General features: G+C 67.2%; 1 protein-coding gene across 1 annotated transcript in view; it reads left to right on the forward strand.

Annotated features, from left to right (window-relative positions):
- HYDIN (HYDIN axonemal central pair apparatus protein) overlaps positions 1 to 4,751 on the forward strand; it is a 125,265-nt gene extending 120,514 nt beyond the window's left edge. Inside the window, exons 78-81 of the mRNA XM_054170294.1 lie at positions 673 to 823; positions 2,307 to 2,396; positions 3,626 to 3,820; positions 4,232 to 4,751. Coding sequence (XP_054026269.1) covers positions 673 to 823; positions 2,307 to 2,396; positions 3,626 to 3,820; positions 4,232 to 4,693 — 898 coding nt within the window. The 3' untranslated portion in view covers positions 4,694 to 4,751. The remainder of the gene's footprint in view (positions 1 to 672; positions 824 to 2,306; positions 2,397 to 3,625; positions 3,821 to 4,231) is intronic.
- The last annotated feature ends 12,020 nt before the right edge of the window (positions 4,752 to 16,771 follow it).

Consider the following 16,771-nt stretch of genomic DNA (forward strand, 5'->3'; position numbering starts at 1 on the left):
GAGAGCCAAGGCTGTGCTGCCCCTGCCTGCGAGCCCTGCGCCCCCTCAGCCGTCCAGGGGAGAGCCAAGGCTGTGCTGCCCCTGCCTGGGGCACAGCTGGCCTGGCCCTCACCCCCCTGCAGGCCTCCTGCTCCTGCCTGAGCTTCCCTGAGGGGAGGCAGGGGAAATGCAGGGCAGGTCCTGGCAGAGTCCTGGCTCAGGAGTCCTGCCTGAGCCAGCAAGGTGCCAAGGGGGCCAAGGGCAGCCTGGAGCCCTTGAAAGGGCTGAGGTCAGTAGGTCAGAGAGGGTCTCCTGCCCCTCTGCCCTGCCCTGCCCAGGCCACCTCTGGGCCCCTCAGGCCCAGCAGGAGCTCAGGGAGCTGCTGCAGAGAGTGCAGCCCAGAGGCACAGAGCTGCTGCAGGCAGGGGAAGAGCTCCCTGTGAGCACAGCTGAGGCAGCTGGGGCTGGGGCTGGGAGCAGAGAGCCTGAGGGGGGATCAAGCTGTGCAGGGCTGGAGCCAGGCTCTGCTCAGGGGTGGCCAAGGACTCCCTCCACACCCTGCAGAGTTGTCCTCCCAGGTGGCTGAGAGCTTCCTCCCTCTGCCTGAGGGGCTGAGGAGGAGGAGAGGGCCCCACGCAATGCACCCCCCATGGGAGTCCTACCTGCTGACCTGCTCCCCACCTCCTCCCCCAGGTTCCTGGTGCTGGTGGACATCCTGCAGCCTGAGAAGCTGGAGAGCAGCCCTGTGCTGAAGGGCCTGAAGTACCTGGTGGTGCCAGGCTCTGCCAGGAGGGACTACAAGCTCACCTTCCTCTCCTCCAAAGAAGGGGTCTTCAGCACCAAGGTGAAGTGTGGCCATGGGCTGTGGGACCCTTGAGGGAGCTGTGGGACCCCTCAGGGAGCTGTGGGACCCTTGAGGGTGCTGTGGGATCCCTTGAGGGAACTGTGGGACCCCTGAGGGAGCTGTGGGACCCCTGAGGGAGCTGGGGGACCCCTGAGGGAGCTGGGGGATCCCTCAGGGAGCTGTGGGACCCCTTGAGGGAGCTGTGGGATCCCTTGAGGGTGCTGTGGGACCCCTCAGGGAGCTGTGGGATCCCTCAGGGAGCTGTGGGATCCCTCAGAGAGCTGGGGGACCCTTGAGGGAGCAGTGGGGCCCCTCAGGGAGCTGTGGCACCCCTCAGGGAGCTGTGGCACCCCTCAGGGAGCTGGGGGCTCACTGGGAAGCTCCAGGGCTGCTTCCACAGCTCCCTGTGCCCACGGGGGGGTTGTAGGGCAGGGGCTGGGCTCTCCACACACCCACTCGTGGAACAGTCTCTCTGAGGGGTGCCCAGGGAGCTTCTGACCTTCCTGCTGCCTCCTCCTCTGGGTCAGGACCTTGGTGAGCTGGAGGCAGCAGGCTGTTAGGGCAGTGCCAGGTGCAGTGCAGGTCCCAGCCATGGGCCCTGGGCTTGGCTGCCCCTTGGCTGCTTCTGGCCGTGCTTGGAGGCAGGGTGCTGAGCTTGGGGGAGCTGGGACAGCACAGCAGGGAGAAATGCTTGCTGCAAGGGCCTGCAGAGGGCTCAGGGCAGTGGAGTGGCTGAGAGCAGCCTGCAGGAGGAGGCCTTGGGGGTGCCAGGGGGTGCCAAGGTGCCCAGGAGCCAGCACTGGGCCCTGGCAGCCCAGAGGCAGCTGAGTGCTGAGCTGCAGCCAGAGCAGGGAGAGCAGCAGCACAGGGAGGGGATTCTGCCCCTCTGCCCTGCTCTGCTCAGAGCCCCCCTGCAGCACTGCCTCCAGCTCTGGGGCCCCCAGCACAAGGAGGACCTGGAGCTGCTGCAGAGGCTCCAGAGGAGGCCACAGAGATGCTGAGAGGCTGCAGAGCCTCCCCTGTGGGGCCAGGCTGGGAGGCTTGGGGCTGTGCAGCCTGCAGGGGAGAAGGCTGCAGGCAGAGCTCAGAGCAACCTTGCAGGAGCTGAAGGGCTCCAGGAGAGCTGGGGAGGGACTGTGGGCAAGGGCTGGGAGTGCCAGGAGCAGGGAGAATGGCTTGGAGCTGGGAGAGGGCAGAGGGAGAGAGGAGAGGAGGAAGGAATGGTTGGCAGGGAGGCTGGGGAGAGCCTGGCACAGGCTGCCCAGGGAGGCTGTGGCTGCCCCCTGCCTGGAGGTGCTGAGGACCAGGCTGGATGAGGCCCTGAGCAGCCTGGGCGGGGGGAGGGTCCCTGCCCACGGCAGGGGGCTGGGGCTGGATGGTCTCTGGGGTCCCTTCCAGCCCAGCCCTCCCTGTGGCTCCTTGCCCCCAGGGCCGTGGCTGCAGGGCGCAGGCTCCAGCCCTGTGCTCTCCTCCTCTCCTCCAGGTGACTTTCCTCAACGAGGTGACCAAGGAGTACTTGTTCTACCTGGTGACCTTCCAGGCCAGCCCTGCAGGGCCCCTCAGCAGGGTGGGGGTGAGCAGAGGTGCTGGGCAGAGGGTGCCCTGCAGTGCCCCGGGGGCCGAGCCCCTGCCCCCGCGCCTCAGCCCCGCAGCAGCGCCGCAGGTAGGAGCGAGGCTCAGCCGGCTCAGGGCCCCTCTGCCCCAGCCTGGGGGCTCCTGGAGGGGCAGGAACCCCCTGGGGGCTTCTTTCCAAGGGTGACTCTCCCCCTGCCCCCCCCCCCCCCCGCAGTGCCATCGCTCTCAGCTTGGAGCCTGCTGTGCTGCCCCGGGGCTGGCAGCAGGGCTCAGGTCCCCTCTCGGGGTGCAGTGAGCAGAGCCTGGCCCCCCCTTGGCCCCCCAGGCCTCAGATGTGGGGAAACATTGATTCAGTCTCCCCTCAGCCACCCCTCTGCCCCTGCCTGCGAGCCCTGCACCCCCAGCAGCCAAATGCAGGCAGGGGAGAGCCAAGGCTCTGCTGCCCCTGCCTGGGGCACAGCTGGCCTGGCCCTCACCCCCCTGCAGGCCTCCTGCTCCTGCCTGAGCTTCCCTGAGGGGAGGCAGGGGAAATGCAGGGCAGGTCCTGGCAGAGTCCTGGCTCAGGAGTCCTGGCTGAGCCAGCAAGGTGCCCTGGGGTCCAAGGGGGCCAAGGGCAGCCTGGAACCCTTGAAAGGGCTGAGGTCAGTAGGTCAGAGAGGGTCTCCTGCCCCTCTGCTCTGCCCTGCCCAGGCCACCTCTGGGCCCCTCAGGCCCAGCAGGAGCTCAGGGAGCTGCTGCAGAGAGTGCAGCCCAGAGGCACAGAGCTGCTGCAGGCAGGGGAAGAGCTCCCTGTGAGCACAGCTGAGGCAGCTGGGGCTGGGAGCAGAGAGCCTGAGGGGGGATCAAGCTGTGCAGGGCTGGAGCCAGGCTCTGCTCAGGGGTGGCCAAGGACAGCACCAGGGGCACTGGGGGCAAGCTGGAGCAGAGGAGGTGCCCTGGGAACAGGAGGGAAAACTCTGTCCCTGTGAGGCTCCCAGAGCCCTGGAGCAGGCTGCCCAGAGAGGCTGTGGGGTCCTCCTTGTCTGGGGGAGCTTCCAACCCCCCCTGGCTGTGTTCTGGGTGCCCTGCCCTGGGGGATGCTGCTCTGGCAGGGGCTTGGCCTGGGTGACCCCCAGAGGTCCCTTCCTGTGCTCCATGGAGAGGGTGCAGGCCCTGCTCTACCTCCTCCTGGGCCCTGCCTTCTCCTCTTCCCCCTCCTCCTCCTCTCCCTGAGCTTTGGCTTTTTCCCTTCCTTCCTGCCAGGCTGCCCTTGTCCTGGACTGCCAGCCCCTGGCAGTGGCTGAGGGCAGTGGCTGCCTGCTGAGAGCCCCCAGGAGCAAGCCAGAGCAGCCCCTCCGCTTCTGCACCACGCTGGGCTCCAGGCAGACCATCAGCACCACCCTCAGGAGCTATGCCCAGCACAAGACTCAGTACCAGCTGCAGGTGAGCCCAGCCTGCTCCTCCTGTGGGCACCAGGCTCCCCTGCCCACCACCAGCCCTCTCCAACCCTGTCCCTCTGGCCTGGCACAAGCCAAGGTGGCCACGGGGGCTCAGGGGTCTGCCACCCACCCTGGGCTTGGCCCCAGCAGGACTTCCTCTGCCTTGCAGACCCCCTGCTGCCCTCCTTGGAGCTGCTCCTGCAGCCTGGGCTGCTGCTGGGGCTGGGCCCAGGGGCTCTGGGGGCTGGCTTGGTGCTGCTGGGGGCATGTGGGCAGCCCCTGAGGTGGGCAGCCAGCAGGTGCAGTGGCAGGGAAGGGAAAGGGACCTTGCCCAGCCTGCTGCAGGGGCACCACTGCTTGCTGAGCTGCTGGCTCTGCTCTTTTTGCCCCCTGGTCTCTTCTCTCCCCTCTGCAGACCTCCTCTGCTGCCTTCCAGACCCAGAGGAGCCTCAGTGTGAGCCCTGCCGGCCCGGGGGGCTCGGAGCTGAGCCTGGAGGTGACCTTTGAGCCCTGCCAGCTGGGAGAGGCCCAGGCCACCCTGCAGCTCTCCTCTGCCCTGGGCACCCAGCACAGCATCCCCCTGCTGGGCCTCGCCCTCCCACCCCAGCCCCAGGGCCCCTTCCCCATCAGGGCTGGCAGCACCGTGCCCATCCCCTTCCAGAACATCTTCCAGCAGCCCATGGCCTTCCAGTACCAGGTGGAGCACCCAAGCTTCAGTGTCAGGGCCCCTGAGAGCCTGCCTGCCAAGGCCACCACCCTCCTCCACCTCTCCTTCCGAGGTGCCACCCCTGCCACCAGCAGGATGGTGGTGACCCCCCGGGGGGGGCCCAGTGTCTCCTGGGTCTACTACCTCCAGGGCCTCCCCCCCAGCAAGTGAGCTCCTGGGAAGCCCCTCAGGGGCAGGGGTTGGTGACCTGGGGGTCGTCAGGGCTGTGCTGAGCTGGCAGGAGTCCTCCTCCATGAGCTCAAGCTGCTCTTCTCCAGGGTGCTGGAAGGACCTCAGGCTAAGGGCAGCCTCACCTGTGGGTCCCTGGCCCCACTCTCCCCCTCCCAGTGCAGCCCCCTCCACCCCCATGGCCAGGCAGTGGCTGCTCCAGGCCACGCCAAGGGAGTTGTTTGGGCAGCCCAGGCCATGGCCTGGCAGCTTCTGCTCCTGGGCTGAAGAATCAAGAGGAGTTCTGAGAGCAGCTGGTGGCAAAGAGTCTTTATTCCAAATGGGCACAGCCCTGGCAGGGCAGGGGGGCAGGAGGGCCCTGGAGGCCAGCTAGCTGTGCCACCCTGGCACCCGGGCTGGTGCCAGCTGTGCCAACAGGGAACAGCCCTTTGGAGAGGTGCTGTGAGGATGCCAGGGGCTGGAGGGGACCCTGAAGGCCATCAGGTGCACCATGGAAGGATCAAAGGAAAGCCTTTGAGGCTTGAGGGTGCCTGAGCTGGCAGCCAGCTCCCCCAGCCAGGCCTGGGCTTGGCAGGAGCTGGGCAGAAAGGGCTTCCCAAACCTCCTGAGGCCACCAGGCTGCAGCCCATGCAGCAGGGTCACAGCTCCAGGGTGCCAGGGGCAGGAAGGGACCTCTGGAGAGCTGCCAGTGCCAGCCCCTGCCAGAGCAGGAGCACAGCACCCAGCCCAGGGGGCACAGGGACACATCCAGGCAGGGCTGGGAAGGCTCCAGAGCAGGAGACTCCACAACCTCTCTGGGCAGCCTGCTCCAGGCCTCTGGCAGCCTCCCAGCCAAGAAGTTCTTCCTCCTGCTGAGCTGGAAGCTCCTGGGCTGCAGTTTCCAGCCCTTGGCTCTTGTGCTGCCCCAGGGCACAGTGAGCAGAGGCTGTCCCTGGCCCTCCCTTCCTGCCCCCCAGCCCTCAGCTCTTGATGGCCATTGCTCAGCTCCCTCTCAGCCTTCTCCCCTGCAGCCTGCACCCCCCCAGGGCTCTCAGCCTCTCCTGCCCAGGCAGTGCTGCAGTCCCTTCAGCAGCCTTGCAGCCCTGCCTTGGCCTCTCTGCAGCAGCTCCCTGTCCCTCTGGAGCTGGGGAGCCCAGAGCTGGAGGCAGGATTCCAGCTGTGGCCTCCCCAGGGCACAGCAGAGGACCAAGCACCCCCAGGGCTCTCAGCCTCTCCTGGTAGGGAGCAACCTCTGGAGATGAGAGGCCTCAGTGGGCAGGGCAGGTGCTGGGGGGCAGTGGGGGGCTTCACTTTCTCTCTCCAAGCCTTTTCAAGGCTTTCTTCACCCAGAGCCTCCCGGGGTCGGCGCAGATCTCCTGCCCGCCGGCAGCCACAATCCTGCGGGGAGAGGGAAGGGCACAGGCGTGAAGCAAGCTCCCTGCCCTGCCCTGCTGCTCCCTGCCCTGCCCTGCTGCTCCCTGCCCTGCCCTGCTGCTCCCTGCCCTGCCCTGCTGCTCCCTGCTGCAGCATGCAGCCTGGGAAGCCCTCTCCCAGCAGCCTGTGCCCTCCTCAGGTGCATCTCCCGGTGCCCTGCCCCAGCTCAGAGCGTCAGCAGCAAGCACCAGCCCCAAGTCCTCTTCTCCTCCGCTCCCCCCACGGAGCCTGGCCCAGGCTGCCCAGGGAGGCTGTGGCTGCCCCCTGCCTGGAGGTGCTGAGGACCAGGCTGGATGAGGCCTGGAGCAGCCTGGGCTGGGGGGAGGGGTCCCTGCCCGTGGCAGGGGGCTGGAGCTGGCTGAGCTCCGAGGTCGCTTCCCACCCAGCCCCTTCCCCGCACTCACACCACGGCCGGCAGGGAGCAGCCCCGGGGCGTGCGGTAGAAGCTCCGCGGGTGCCGGATTGGCCTCGCTGCGTATCGGTGACAGCACTCCAGGGGCGGGGAGTAGCCTGCGAGGGCAGGGGGAGAGGTGCTCAGCACCCTGGCAGCGCCGTGCTCGGCACCCCTGGCAGCTCCGTGCCCAGCACCCTGGCAGCGCCGTGCTCAGCACCCTGGCAGCGCTGCGCTGCTCCTGGCAGCTCCGTGCTCAGCACCCTGGCAGCGCTGCGCTGCTCCTGGCAGCTCCGTGCTCAGCACCCTGGCAGCGCCGTGCCGCTCCTGGCAGCGCCAGCAGATGCCAGTGCAGGCTCCGTGCCCGGCCGGAGCCCCCGGGGCCGCTCCGCAGCAGCCTCCGCAGCATCCCGCGGCAGGGCTGCAGGTCCCTTCGGGGCAGCCGGCAGAGAGCTGGCCCCGGTGGCGCCCCCCGGAGCCCACAGCGCTGCAGCTGCCGGAGGGCACAGCGAGCTTGGGCTGCTCGGGGTGCCGGGGACCGGGGTTGGGGGTTCCAGTGCGAGGCTGCAGCCTGCGAGGTGTTTTGGGAGGCTCCAAACATGTTCCCCCCCTTCCCCTTCCCTTTCCCCTTCCCTCCTCTCCAAGCTCTTGCTTGCACCCAGCTGAGCCCTGGGGAGCTGCTGCCAGGTTCTCCAAGCTCCTGGGGCATCTCCCCAGGGCTGGCACTGCTGAGGGCATCCCCAGCAACCCCCCTGTCCCTGCACCCCTCTGCCATGCCCTGCCCTAGCCAAGGGGTTGCCCTCCAGGGAGCTGCTGGAGAGAGCCCCAGGGGAGGCTATGGGGATGCTGGAGCAGCTCTGCTGGGAGGAGAGGCTGAGAGCCCTGGGGGGGTTGGCCTGGAGAGGAGAAGGCTGAGAGGAGATCTGAGCAAGGTCTGTAAATATCTGAGGGCTGGAGGGGCAGGGTGGAGGTGCCAGGCTCTGTGGGGTAGTGCCCAGGGGCAGAGGGCACAGACTGGCACCCAGGAGGCTGCAGCTGAGCAGGAGGAGAAAGTTGTTTGGAGTGAGGCTGCTGGAGGCCTGGAGCAGGCTGCCCAGAGAGGTTGTGGAGCCTCCTGGTGTGGAGAGCTTCCAACCCCCCCTGGGCACTGTGCCCCTGGGCACTGTGCTGTGGGTGCCCTGCTGGGGCAGGGCTTGGGCTGGGAGAGCTCCAGAGCTCCCTTCCAAGCCCTCCCTTGCTGTGACTCTGCCAGCAGCACCATCCCCATCCCCATGCCCTGCTGGGCTTCCCTGCCTGCCCTCTCCAGCAGCTCATCCCCAGTGGGAAGCCCAAGCCCCCAGCCCTATTGGTGGCCCAGGAGGTGCCATACCTGTGGCCTGCTGCAGGCAGCAGGTGAGGAGGAGGCCAAGCAGCAGCAGAGTCCTTGCAGGGAGCATGGTGGCCGTGGCAGGGCTCTTCCTCCCTTCCTCTGCCTCCTGTCTGTGGCTCTGGGTCTCCCCAGGCCATCCTTTATCCTCCCCATGCCTCCCACTCCCAGCAGCCTCCCAGGCACCCCAGATGTGTTCTCAGAAGCCTCCTTCCCAGGGGCTGGGGATTTCTGGGCAGGTTTCTGGCAGGGGCTGGAGGGGGAGGGCAGGTCCTGTGGTGGGGGGGAGAGCCCCAGGCACGGAGCAGCCACTTCTGCTTTCTGCAGAAGAGCTCCAGGGGCTGCTGGGAGGCTTGGGAGGAACTGAAATGGACCCTTGGAAGAGGATCAGAACCTGCCTGCTGGGAAGGGCAGAGCTCAGCCCTCAGGCTGCAGAGGGATGGGGAAAGGGAGAGGGATGAAGAGGGGATGAGGATAAGAACAGGGATGGGGAGAGGGGAGGGGAGGGGAAGGGGAGGGGAGGGGAGGGGAGGGGAGGGGAGGGGAGGGGAGGGGAGGGGAGGGGAGGGGAGGGGCTAGAATGTTGTCTGGCAGCAAAAGCCACACTGGAGCAAAGCAGGAGGGACCCCCCCCAGAGCAGCAGGGGCAGAGGTGCTTTGGCTGGGTGGTTTTTGGAGGGGAAGAGATGAGGCTGCAGAAGAGGAGTGGCTGAGGAGAGCCCAGGACTGAGCCCAAGCCTGAGCCCAAGCCTTGCCTCTGTCTCCCATGGCAGTGGTGAGGCTGAAATGAGTCAGAGAGTTAAAGGCTTGAGGTCAGCAGTGCCTGGAGGGGGCATTCCTGCAGGCAGCTGGGGCAAACCCTAGCACCACCTCAAGAGCCTCAGCCCAGCCCCCAGAGGGGCCCTGAGGCCAGGTGGCAGAGCCTCTGGTGGCAGCACCACGCAGCACTGCTGGGTGCCAGGCTGCCAGGGAGAGCTCTGCCCCCCAGGGAGAGGCAGAGGCAGCCTGCAAGGAGGGGCTGAGGACGTGGCAGGGAGCCCTGTGGGGTGGTGCTGCTGATGTGTGGGAGCAGAGGAGGGGTCCTGGCTGTGGCCTGGGGGTGAGGCAAGCCCTGGGGGGGGCTTCTTGGAGAAAGGTGGAAGCAGCCTTCCTGGCAGAGCATCTCTCCTGTCTGCATTGCTTCTCTTCAGGGGAAAGGAGAAGGAAAGGATGTGAGGAAGAAGCTGTTGGCCAGGAGGGTGGTGAGAGCCTGGCCCAGGCTGCCCAGGGAGGTGGTGGAAACCTCCTGCTCAGCCCTGGAGGTGTTTGCAGCCAGGCTGGAGGTGGCTGTGAGCAACCTGCTGTGGGGTGAGGTGTCCCTGCCCAGGGCAGGGGGCTTGGAGCTGGCTGAGCCTGGAGCTCCCTTCCAGCCCTGACTCCAGCTGTAGACATCTGCTGAGGTTCTCTTGCCCCTGCTGAGGCTCCCAGCTCCAAGCTGCCTTGTGGGAGCTCTGCCACCTCTCCTCAGTGGGGCTGGCAGCTCTCACACTGCTCTGATGCAGTCCTCCTCTCCTGGGGAGCCTTGGGCTCACAGAATCACCCTGGTTGGAGAAGGCCTTTGAGACCACCAGGTCTGCCAGGGCCACCCTACCACAGAGCCTTCAGCACCGCCTCTGGATGGCTGTTAAACACACAGAAGCACAGGACCAGAGGAATGCTGAGGTTGGAAGAGACCTTGGAGGTCACCAAGCCCAGAGCTCACACTGCCAGCCCTGCTGCTGAGCCAGCACCACTGAGCCACCTCCCTCAGCACCACATCCAGGCAGCTTCTAAGCCCCTCCAGGGCTGGGGACTGCACCACCTCCCTGGGCAGCCTGGGACAGGCTTTCAGAACCCTTGCTGGGGGGAGGTTGTTCCTGATGCCCAACCTCAGCCTCCCCTGGCACAGCTCGAGGCTGTTCCCTCTTCTGTCACTTGTTGCATGTGAGGAGAGACCAACCCTGACCACTCTGGCAGCAGAGCAATTGTTCCTCCTCTCCAGCCTCAGCCTCCCCTGGCTCAGTTTCAGGCCAGTTCCTCTCCTTCTGTCCCCTGAGCCTGGGGAGCAGAGCCCAAGCCCCAGCTGGCTGCAGCCTCCTCCCAGGGAGCTGCAGAGAGCAAGGAGGTCTCCCTCAGCCTCCTCTGCTCCACACCAACCCCCCCCAGGGCCCTCAGCTGCTCCTCCCCAGCCCTCTCCTCCAGACCCTTCCCCAGCTTGGTTGCCCTTCTCTGGCCCTTCCCAGTGCCATGGTTGGTGTGGCCCAGAGCAGTCCAAACCTCACCCAACCACCTCCTCTCCTGCCCAAGGCAACCAGTGCCAGCCTCAGGAGCTGGCTCCTTGGAGCCAGAAGTGACCTCTGGCTCTGGAGATGGCCTCAGCCTCCCCTTGATGCAGAGATCTTGGGCCATGACTGTACTGAGGGAGAGAATGAAAGGGCAGGGGAGGAGGAGGAAATGTGTTTGGCACTGCAGGAAGCTGAACTTTCTCACATGGAAAGCAAAGCAGCAGGAAATGAGGAGCAGATGTGTGGCTCCCAGGGGGCAGGCAGCAGCTCCTGGCTGGGAAGTCCCAGGGCAGCCTGGGCCTCGTGTTTGTGAGGTCATCAGAGGGGGCAGAGAACATCAGCCCAAGCTTTCACTTCTCTGAGCACCACAGCTTCCTCCTCCCCAACATCCCCCCCAAACCCCCCTCAGGCTGCACACTCTGTGCTCTCCCACAGGCTGCTGGAGAGCAGCTGGCACCCAGCACTGCCAGCCCAGCCCCAGCCATGCCCTGGGCTCAGCCCCAGCAGGGTGGGCAGCAGGGGCAGGGAGGGGATTCTGCCCCTCTGCTGTGCTCTGCTGAGACCTCCCTGCAGTGCTGGGGCAGCTCTGGAGCCCTCAGCACAGACAGGGACCTGGGGGAGCAGGGCAGGAGGAGGCCACAGCAGTGCTGGCAGGGCTGGCAGGGCTCTGCTGTGAGGCCAGGCTGAGAGAGCTGGGCTTGGGCAGCCTGGAGAAGGCTCCAGGGAGACCTTCTGGTGGCCTTGCAGTGCTTCCCCTGCTGGCATCCCCTGCTGGCATCCCCTGGGCTCCTGACACAGAAGCTGTCAGATGCCTGAGAGTCTCCTATAGAAATGTCTCAGTTCTGGAGTACTGCATCCAGCCCTGGAGCCTCTGTGCCAGGAAGGCTCTGGAGGGGCTGGAAGGTGTCCAGAGCAGGGCCAGGAGGCTGAGCAGAGGGCTGGAGCTGCTCTGCTCTGAGCACAGCCTGAGAGAGTTGGGGTTGTGCAGGCTGCAGAGGAGAAGGCTCCAGGGAGACCTTCTGGTGGCCTTCCAGGAGCTGCAGGGGGCTGCAGGAAAGCTGGGGAGGGACTTTGGAGGGGGTCAGGGAGGGACAGGAGTGGGGGGGATGGAGCAAAAGGAGAAGTGGGGAGCTGGAGATTGGCTGTGAGGAAGAAGCTCTTCCCCAGGAGGAAGACAACCCTGACAGCTGTGTGATTCTATGGCACCCCAGCCCTGCAGAGCATCCAAGCAGCTCCTCCTGCCAAGCCCTGGCCATAGGCACAAGCCAGGGACGCAGAGCAGCGACAGCAAAGAGCCCCAGGAGCCCTGCACCCCACAAGCTGTTCCACAGCAGGGATGGGCAGGGCACCAAAGCCAGGCAGACACCTGAGGCTCTCAGCCCTCCTGAAGCCTCAGCTGCTGCCTCAGCTGAGAGGGCAGGGGGTCCCCAGGCCTCCTCCTTCTGCCTTGGGCTCCCCACGTTGCAAAGAGGTCTCCTCAGCCTCTGCTCCTGCTCAGACTCAGAGCACCAGGGAATGGGTTTGGGGTTGGAAGGGACCTCAGAGACCATCCAGCCCCAGCCCCCTGCCATGCCCAGGGACCCCTCCCCCCAGCCCAGGCTGCTCAAGGCCTCAGCCAGCCTGGTCCTGAGCACCTCCAGGCAGGGGCCAGCCACAGCCTCCCTGGGCATCTGAGAGCTGATATCATCTAATACCCAATCTAACATCCCCTATCAGCCAACAGCTGATAAGACCCAGTGGCTGCAGTGTCTATCATCATCTAATGTCTCCTCCTACCTGACCACAGCCAATGAGCTCTCCTAGCTCCAGCCCCAAACCCACACCTCCGACCCCCTCCCCAGCTGCGCTGCTTCAGGCTGAGCCGGGGCTGCAATTCAGGGCGGAGCCCAAGTGCCGGAGCCAAGGCCCCGCCCCGGGGACCCCCCAGGGGGTTAGGCGAGCAGGAGCAAGCGGCAGGGCAAGGGCTGCCCCCAGGAGGGTGCAGGGCAGCGGCTGAGGATGTGCTGCTGCCCCTGGGCGCTCACAGGATGCCTGAGCAGGAGCAAACCCACCCAGAGAGCCGCCAGGGCCGGCCCCTCGCTGACCCCAGCCCCAAGGTGACAGGGGACAAGAGGAGCCACTGGACCCTGCCTGCTCTTTCCACACCTTGAGTCCTGTGTCCAGTTCTGGGCTCCTCAGGTTAGGAGAGAGGTTGAGATGATGCTGGAAGGTGTCCAGAGAAGGGCAGCAAAGCTGGGGAGGGGTCTGGGGCACAGCCCTGTGAGGAGAGGCTGAGGGAGCTGGGGTTGCTTAGCCTGGAGAAGAGGAGGCTCAGGGGAGACCTCCTGGCTCTGCACAACTCCCTGGAAGGAGCTCTGTGAGCAGACCTGGAAGGGCCTCTGTGTGCTGCTGCAGCAGACATTGCCATCCTGCGGTGGCTGCTTCCTCACTTCTGCCTCTGCTCTGCCTCTGGTGGACTGATTCTGCCCCGTGGGGCAGGGGGCTGCTGCAGCAGGGGAGCAGAGGCGCGAGGGCTGGGGGCACCCCCCTGAAGTGCTGCAAATTCTCGGAGGGGACCACAGAATCTTTAAAACTGTAAGACCCGGGGGGAGGCGAGGCGGAGCCAAGCCTCTGGTTTGCAGCTGCAGGGGGAGGAATGGCAGCGAGTGCTGCGTAAGGCAGCTTTGGGAACGACCCCCGGCTGCTGCCCGCGGCCAGGGAGGGGCTCAGTGCTGCCACCCTGTGTGCAATGGCCGGCACTGCAGCCGTGCCCCGGCGTGTGCCGCCCCGCGGGAGCTCAGTGCTGCCGCCGTGTGTGCAATGGCCGGCACTGCAGCCGTGCCCCGGCGTGTGCCGCCCCGCGGGAGCTCAGTGCTGCCACCCTGTGTGCAATGGCCGGCACTGCAGCCGTGCCGCGGCGTGTGCCGCACCGCGGGAGCTCAGTGCTGCCACCGTGTGTGCAATGGCCGGCACTGCAGCCGTGCCGCGGCGTGTGCCGCACCGCGGGAGCTCAGTGCTGCCACCGTGTGTGCAATGGCCGGCACTGCAGCCGTGCCGCGGCGTGTGCCGCCTCGCGGGAGCTCAGTGCTGCCACCGTGTGTGCAATGGCCGGCACTGCAGCCGTGCCCCGGCGTGTGCCGCCCCGCGGGAGCTCAGTGCTGCCATCCTGTGTGCAATGGCCGGCAGTGCAGCCGTGCCGCGGCGTGTGCCGCCCCGCGGGAGCTCAGTGCTGCCGCCGTGTGTGCAATGGCCGGCACTGCAGCCGTGCCGCGGCGTGTGCCGCCCCGCGGGAGCTCAGTGCTGCCGCCGTGTGTGCAATGGCCGGCACTGCAGCCGTGCCGCGGCGTGTGCCGCCCCGCGGGAGCTCAGTGCTGCCACCGTGTGTGCAATGGCCGGCACTGCAGCCGTGCCGCGGCGTGTGCCGCCCCGCGGGAGCTCAGTGCTGCCGCCGTGTGTGCAATGGCCGGCACTGCAGCCGTGCCCCGGCGTGTGCCGCCCCGCGGCAGCTCAGTGCTGCCACCGTGTGTGCAATGGCCGGCACTGCAGCCGTGCCCCGGCGTGTGCCGCCCCGCGGGAGCTCAGTGCTGCCATCCTGTGTGCAATGGCCGGCACTGCAGCCGTGCCGCGGCGTGTGCCGCCCCGCGGGAGCTCAGTGCTGCCGCCGTGTGTGCAATGGCCGGCACTGCAGCCGTGCCGCGGCGTGTGCCGCCCCGCGGGAGCTCAGTGCTGCCGCCGTGTGTGCAATGGCCGGCACTGCAGCCGTGCCGCGGCGTGTGCCGCCCCGCGGGAGCTCAGTGCTGCCGCCGTGTGTGCAATGACCGGCACTGCAGCCGTGCCGCGGCGTGTGCCGCCCCGCGGGAGCTCAGTGCTGCCACCGTGTGTGCAATGGCCGGCACTGCAGCCGTGCCGCGGCGTGTGCCGCACCGCGGGAGCTCAGTGCTGCCACCCTGTGTGCAATGGCCGGCAGTGCAGCCGTGCCGCGGCGTGTGCCGCCCCGCGGGAGCTCAGTGCTGCCGCCCTGTGTGCAATGGCCGGCACTGCAGCCGTGCCGCGGCGTGTGCCGCCCCGCGGGAGCTCAGTGCTGCCACCCTGTGTGCAATGGCCGGCAGTGCAGCCGTGCCCCGGCGTGTGCCGCCCCGCGGGAGCTCAGTGCTGCCATCCTGTGTGCAATGGCCGGCACTGCAGCCGTGCCGCGGCGTGTGCCGCCCCGCGGGAGCTCAGTGCTGCCACCGTGTGTGCAATGGCCGGCACTGCAGCCGTGCCGCGGCGTGTGCCGCCCCGCGGGAGCTCAGTGCTGCCACCGTGTGTGCAATGGCCGGCACTGCAGCCGTGCCGAGGCGTGTGCCGCCCCGCGGGAGCTCAGTGCTGCCACCGTGTGTGCAATGGCCGGCACTGCAGCCGTGCCGAGGCGTGTGCCGCCCCGCGGGAGCTCAGTGCTGCCACCGTGTGTGCAATGGCGGCACTGCAGCCGTGCCGAGGCGTGTGCCGCCCCGCGGGAGCTCAGTGCTGCCACCGTGTGTGCAATGGCCGGCACTGCAGCCGTGCCGCGGCGTGTGCCGCCCCGCGGGAGCTCAGTGCTGCCACCGTGTGTGCAATGGCCGGCACTGCAGCCGTGCCGAGGCGTGTGCCGCCCCGCGGGAGCTCAGTGCTGCCGCCGTGTGTGCAATGGCCGGCACTGCAGCCGTGCCGCGGCGTGTGCCGCCCCGCGGGAGCTCAGTGCTGCCGCCGTGTGTGCAATGGCCGGCACTGCAGCCGTGCCGAGGCGTGTGCCGCCCCGCGGGAGCTCAGTGCTGCCGCCGTGTGTGCAATGGCCGGCATTGCAGCCGTGCCGCGGCGTGTGCCGCTCCGCGGGAGCTCAGTGCTGCCGCCGTGTGTGCAATGGCCGGCACTGCAGCCGTGCCGCGGCGTGTGCCGCCCTGCTGGAGCTCAGGGCTGCAGCCTAACTGCGCTGAATGCTTGAAATGCTCAAAAGTTCTTAGGGGAAGAGGGGAGGGCGGAGAGAGTGACTCGAGCGTTGCTATGGATACAGCGCATGCGCCGCAGCACAGCTGTGTTCGCTCGCACGGCGCGGGGGACTTAAATGTGCTGCCGCGGCAGTGTCCTGGCTGGTGGGTTTGGTTACTGCCCTGCCCTGGCTCAGGTAAGTGTACGCTTCTGCCGCACTTTGGCGTCTGCATGGAGCAGCTCTTGGACTCTGTTTGGGCTCTGCTTGTGGGTGGTGGTGGGTCCCTAGAGCTGGAGGCAGGTTCATGGTGTCAGGACCGTTTGGATTCTGCGGCGGCAGGGGCTCTGGGGCAGGCTAGGCGCCGGGTCGAGCCGGGGCGGGTGGGCTAGGCGCTCACAGCTCCGCAGGTACCGCTCGGGCCCTCCGCCACCCCTAATGTTCATCCCACTAAGGACATCGACGTGTGGTTTAAGGTACGCAGGAGAGTGCCTCAGTCCCTCTAAGCTCCTTCAGGTCTCCCCAGCCCAGCTCTCCCTGTCCCCTCGCGGATCTGCCAAAGCCTCTCTGAGGCGCCTGCCAGGTCTCCATCAGCCGGAGCGCTGCCACAGATGCCCTCCAAGAGCGACTTTCGGAGCCCGCCAAGTTCAGTGGCGCCTCAGGCCGGGGTTGGTCCCGCCCGGGCCGGGCGCCTCTGGCCGCTCGAATTCCCGCGCCGACCCCCTGGGAGGAGCGCGGGGCGCGTACCGGCCCCACGAGGCGCGGAGGAGGTGAGGCGGCCCCGCCCAGACCCCGCCCCGTGCCTCAGGGCGCTCAGGCTCCGCCGCCGCCCCTGCTGAGACCCTCACCGAGCCTGCAGCCACCCTCGCTGCTCCCTCTGTTAAGTGTACCTACATCTGCAGACGTTCTGAGCTACGCAGGAGAGACCTCATAAATAAAAAAGTGCATTTAAAACGTCCCTCTGAGCAGCGCCGGCCCCCCCCGGCTCGAGCGCCCCCTGCTCCCTCTCCCGCGCCAGGCCAGGCTCTACCTCACGGAGCCGCAGGGCGCTCCGCGGTGCCTGCCAGAGCTCACCGCCGGAGCTGTGCCCCAGGGTGGCCTCCACGCTCTCCGCGGCCGAAGGCTGGGGGCCAGCTCTCGCGGCAGAGCTGAGCGCCTCTGCCCGTTCCGGTTCTCGAACCGAGCCCTCCCGAGCCCGGGCCGGAGGGGCAGCGGCCGGCGCCGACCGCTGCGGTGCGGCAGAGCTCTGGGGCGATGCGCGGGGAGCTCCGGGGCGCACACACCCTGGTGCCGGCCCCCTGCGGTGCTCATAGCAGCCCCAGCTCCAAGCCGTATCCGTATCAGAACAAGAGCTTTCTCTTGTTCAGCTCCTCACACTAGCAGCTACAAGTTTAAGCCATTTGTAATGTCCCCCACCGACCCCCCAAGACTTTTCAGCCATTTCAAGCATTCAGTGCCCTTGGAGAGAAGGCAGCAGCCCCGACGGGGGACACACGCCGCTGCACACCTGCAGTATCGGCAATGAGACACTGGGTGGTAGCGCTCAGCGCTGATGCAGCCTCTGTGCCTGGGCGTGGGGTGCCGCTCCCCTTGGCTCTCTGCAGTTTTTCCATCTGAATGTCACACCACCAAGACATACAAAGGGAAACCCACTCCTTTTTATTTTT

This window comes from Dryobates pubescens, chromosome 19, assembly GCF_014839835.1.
Source record: "Dryobates pubescens isolate bDryPub1 chromosome 19, bDryPub1.pri, whole genome shotgun sequence".
Taxonomy (NCBI): domain Eukaryota; kingdom Metazoa; phylum Chordata; class Aves; order Piciformes; family Picidae; genus Dryobates; species Dryobates pubescens.